General features: G+C 46.7%; 1 protein-coding gene across 1 annotated transcript in view; it reads left to right on the top strand.

Moving 5' to 3' along the window:
* The first annotated feature begins 3,418 nt into the window (after positions 1-3,418).
* Positions 3,419-4,985, top strand: part of CD200 (CD200 molecule) — a 108,849-nt gene continuing 107,282 nt past the window's right edge. Inside the window, exon 1 of the mRNA XM_006864211.1 lies at positions 3,419-3,451. Within this exon, the coding sequence (XP_006864273.1) occupies positions 3,419-3,451 (33 nt within the window). The remainder of the gene's footprint in view (positions 3,452-4,985) is intronic.

Genomic DNA, 4,985 nt, shown 5'->3' with positions numbered 1-4,985 from the left:
TCTTCCTCTTTTTCTCTGACCCTCCACCTTACCAAACATGATATCCTTCTCCAGTGACTGGTCCCTCCTGACAATATGTCCAAAGTATGAGAGATTAAGTTTGGACATTTTGGCCTTCAAGGAGCACTCTGGCTGCACTTCTTCCAAAATGGATCTATTGGTTCTTTGGCAACCCATGGTTTGGGTGGGAGAGTTAGTAACCAAGTGGAAAACTCAATTTCGTCAGGGGTGAAATTAGAAAAGGTTCCTTGGAGCCATGAGTTGGAAACCCAGTTCATTAAGCCAGTGACAGGGCATGGGTGAGGAGCAAACCAAGGCAAATAATCCAGAGATTAACGAAAAAGTGATGGAAATGGGTCAGCAGCTGGACTGGGCTTGGTCCTGTAGTTTGCATGTAACTAGAGGTCTTTGGCTTGTAACAACAACTGGGTAGCAGCTTGCTGGGAAGTTTGGGTAGATATGTGGCTAACCTGTGATTCAACAAAATGAAGAACACAAGGAATAACTGCCAGTAAAGTGAGGATAACCAATAGTGGGGTTAGAAAGGCAGCCAGGGAATTAGTTAGGAGGGGATGATGGTTTGAGTCCTCCAGCAGGGCTGTGGAAGGGCTTAACCCTTGAGATGTGGAACCCGCTCGAGAGTCCCTCTAACTTAACTGCTGTAGGGGTGGCTAAAATTATTTTATGTGGACCAATCCACTTGGGTTTCAAGGGTTCTTTTGGGAGACTCTGAGGCGCAATTAGGACTACATCTCCTGATTGGTAGGAGCAAGGTAATGCGGGAAAAGGTGAGGGTAAAAGTGAGTCAGCATGTTGCCATAATATAGTTCTTAAGTAATTTAAATTGCTTACTAAAAGAGATGGTGGAAGGGCAGACGCTTCAGGTTTTAGTCCTGGAGATAGGAAAGGGCGTCCATACATTAGTTCAAAAGGAGAAATTTGGAGAGGTGCTTTAGGCAAAGATCTGAGGCATAACAAGGCTAAGGGGAAAAGCAAGACCCAGTCAGCATGAAGTTCTAGGGTTAGCTTAGTAAAGACAGCTTTGATTGACCTGTCGGTTCACTCCACCTTCCCTGATGATTGAGGGTGAAAGGGGATGTGGAGGTGCCAAGAAATTCCCAATAATTTAGCCAGTCCTTGAGTTATGTGGGAAGTGAATTCGGGGCCATTGTCCTATTGGAGAGAAGTAGGGAGCTCAAAGAGGGGAATAATTTTCTTGAAAAGGAAAGCAGAGGCTGTGGAGACTCGCTTATTTGTGGTAGGAAAAGCTCAACACACCCAGAAAAGATGTCAAGTAGAAGTAGAAGATATTTGTACCTTTTAACTTTGGGCATGTGGGTGAAGTCTATTTGCCAATCCAAGCCGGGGAGCAGACCCCTGGCTTGGTGTGTCTAGAGCTGGGGTGGAAATTTTCCTGAAGGTATGTAAGTTGATCCTGGGTTAGGCTCGGCTTCTGAGTTTCCGCTCCTTGATTTACTGAGGAGCTAGGGAGTGCAGTCAGCATTAAGGCTGCTTTCTTTGCTATGTGATCAGCCAAATTATTTCCCTTGGTTATAGGTGACTGGTCTGACTGATGAGCTTTACAGTGGACAATGCCAATGGCTGCGGGCAGCCTGGAAGCCTTTAGTAGTTCCATAATAAATTTAAAATTCTGGATGGAATCACCTTTAGTGGAACAAAAACCTCTTTCCTTCCAAATGACTGCATGTGAAAGCAGAATATGGAAGACATATTTGGAATCTGTATGAACTGTGAGTCTTTTTTCCGAAGCTAAGGTAAAGGCCTGTGTGAGGGCGATCAGCTCCACTTGTTGATTAGTTGTTTGAGGAGGGAGGGAGCCCTGGTCAATGACTTCATTTTCAGATACAATGGCATAGCCTGCCCGCTTGCTTTTATCTTGGGAGAAAGAACTACCATCAGTATACCAAACTAGGTCGGGGGAGGAAAGAGGTCCTTCCTGGATGTGCGAGTCATGTGGCAAGAAAACTTCTAAGGCTTCTAAGCAATTGTGAATTGGTTCCTGGTCTGACACAGGGAGTAGGGTGGAAGGATTAAGGGCCCGGCACAACTGGGAGGTTAATAAAGGATCATGAAGGAGTGAGGTTCTTGGATTAAAAGGGAGGTTGCAGCTAAACTCAGCAAGCAAGATGCCCATCCTCGGACGGTAGGATCCAGTTTTTTTGATAAATAAGCTACTGGAGCAAACGTAGGGCCTAATTGGTGGCTTAAAGCTGCTAATGCAAACCCTTTATTTTCAGACACATAAAGATAAAAGGGACGGGTGAGATCAGGTAAATGCAAGGCTGGGGCTTCTATAAGTTGGGACTTGAGCTGTAAAAATGGAGTAGCTTAAGGTCTCTTGGGGATTGCCTTTTGAGGACTCATAAAGAGGTGCTGTTAAAGGGAATAATTTTGGATCCAGGACCGGAGATATCGGAGTGCTGGAAGGGCCTTGGAACCAAGTTTGGATAAGATATCCCTTCCCAATAGGGGTATAGGGAAAAAGGGGAGAACTAAAAATGAGTGCAAGAATCAAAATTGTCAATTTTACAAGAAAGGAGTGGAGTTAGCTGAGGGCGTCACTTTAGACCTTCTACCCCAACAATAGAGGTCTTGGACAGGGGAGTGGGTCCCCAAAACTCCTGCAAAGCATAAGAACTAGCATCAGTATCAAGTAAAAAGGTGATCATCCTACGTGCCATGGTGAAAGTTACCCTGGGCTCCTGGGTGGTGATCAGCATTGGGCCAGACATGCCAGGGCCTCCCCAATGTCTCCTTTGTTTGCATTTAGGGCAGGGTTTGGTGGGAGGTTTAGGATTTGGGCACTCTTTGGCCCAATGTCCGCCCTGATTGCACCGAAAACAGGGTCCTGGGTGGCCTGAGGGTTTACCACCTACATGTTGTGGCATGGTGGGATTGATGGCCTGAGCTAGTTGTGGCTTTTGCATCATCTCACCCATTATATAAATGCAACAGCAAGGGCTTCTGCTTGGGGAGTTAAAGGGCCCTTCTCTAGTTTCTCTTTTTTTCAGGGATGGCCTCAGCTCCTGCTGGGTGAACATTATTGGTAAGATGTTCTTGGTCTGCATGGGCTCGGGCCTGCTCCAGCACTCGTCTGCTCTCTTCAGGGGTGAAAGAGTTGGTTAAAACTACAAAAATATTAAAAATTGAAACTGTTTGATGAAAGTCACAGAACTTGAGGTGAAGGATCCAAGCCTAGACTGAATCAGAATCAGCTTCGCTGTTGGAAAAGGGGTATGAACTTGGACAATTCCTTCCGCCCTGGCTACATCTCACAATGGCACCACTATGTGGTTAGACTGAGTAATTTCTGGGTCCATTAACTTTTGAGACTTAGAGTGAGTGCAGGGTGGGGTAGGCGCATACGGAGGAGAAGTGGAGGGAGACGAAGAAGAGGATGGTAAAGGAAGTTCCTGGGGACCCAAAGAAAGTGAGGGAAGGACTGGAGTGGGGTCTTCTATGGCCCAGGGGGGTGGAGTGGGGGGCCGGAGGTGAACTTGGGGCTCTCTGATAAGGTGGTGATCATCAGCTGGGTCAAATTAGCTGATGGAGTCAAGAGGAGGTGGCGCGGACGCAGAGACTGCTTGAGCTACAAGCAGTTTTTGGGGAGGGGACTGTTTACAAGCAATGGAACAAAGAGAAGGTTGGCTTTGAAGGTAGGAAAAGCCTTGGACATACGGGATCTCTGATCATTTTCCCTGGCGCTCACAAAAGTTATATAGGTTTGGATTAGACCTGGTTCCAATGAGCCGTTATTTTGGTTGTCTAATTTCTATTGAGGCCAAATTTGAGTAGATAGGTGTATAAGATGCTTAGATTTAAGGTCTTAGGCCTCAAGCTTCCTGAGCAAACACCCTAATGGGGAGTCTGCCAGTATGGATGACCCAGAACCCATAGCAACCAGGAGTAAGACAGCAAACAGTGCCTGGAACCCAAGATGTCTCTTGAGATTCAGACAGTGCTCCCACCTCAGACTTAGTCTTAGGTGTGGGGACCCGAACTCCCAGTGGAGGCATCCCTGCCACAAGGAAAGGGGTCTGTAAACAGAGAGGCTGCACCACCCTCTGAGGCGTCCCTTCAGTGGGAGGGGGTGGAACAGACAAGTCTCGGACTTGTTCCAGTGAGTTCCCAATTCACAATGGGAGACACAGAACCTGGCACCTGGTCTGTGTCCCGGACGGAATCTTATGTCCTGGTTACCAGGGTTCAAATCTCCACACCCAGGGCAGCCACAATAGGTGACTTACCCAAGCCAGAGGGCTGAAGAATTGACTCTTGCCAGTGATGAGTGCTGAGAAGGCATCAGGGAAGATGATCATGGGCGCTGGGAGGGCAGGTTGAAATGAGTGGGTTAGGGTGCAGGGAGAGTAGGGGTCTTGGGCTTTACGATGTTAAATCGGGGGCCTCACCAATCCCACTTCTGACACCAATGAAAGGAAAAAAACAACCCAGCGTCGCTCATCAACCACACTGCACACCAGATGGCCCGTCTAGAGACTTTTATTCAGGGTGAGGAAGAGCAAGGTGACTTTTGACAGAGAATGAAGGCAGAAGTGAAGATCAACAGGAAGGGAGTGGTCTTATATAGGTTCAAATCAGGAGATCACATGTCATTGCTAGGGTGACTTAGCTCTGGCCTATCAAAAGCCATGTTGCCTTTTAAACTACATGCTTTGCGGCTTAGTTTGGTGGGGAAAAAGTAAGTTTACAAAATATAGTTGAAGGGAAGGGAGAGGGAAGAACCCAGAAGGTACAGCCTAAAATGGTGGGCCTGATTATGACTGACTGATTATTGTAATAGTGGAAGCTGCAGACAAGCAGGAACTGATAAAAATGAATTTGTTGAAACTATAGTTCAAAGCAAGGAGAAATTGACTTGGGTATATTGCTGAGACAATATGATTTAGTGTGAATCTTGGCTGAAAGCAGAGGATATCAGAAAGATGTTTACCTATGCTTTATTG

This window comes from Chrysochloris asiatica, unplaced genomic scaffold (assembly GCF_000296735.1).
Source record: "Chrysochloris asiatica unplaced genomic scaffold, ChrAsi1.0 scaffold00061, whole genome shotgun sequence".
Lineage (NCBI taxonomy): Eukaryota > Metazoa > Chordata > Mammalia > Afrosoricida > Chrysochloridae > Chrysochloris > Chrysochloris asiatica.
This window is presented reverse-complemented; position numbering and strand designations above follow the sequence as displayed.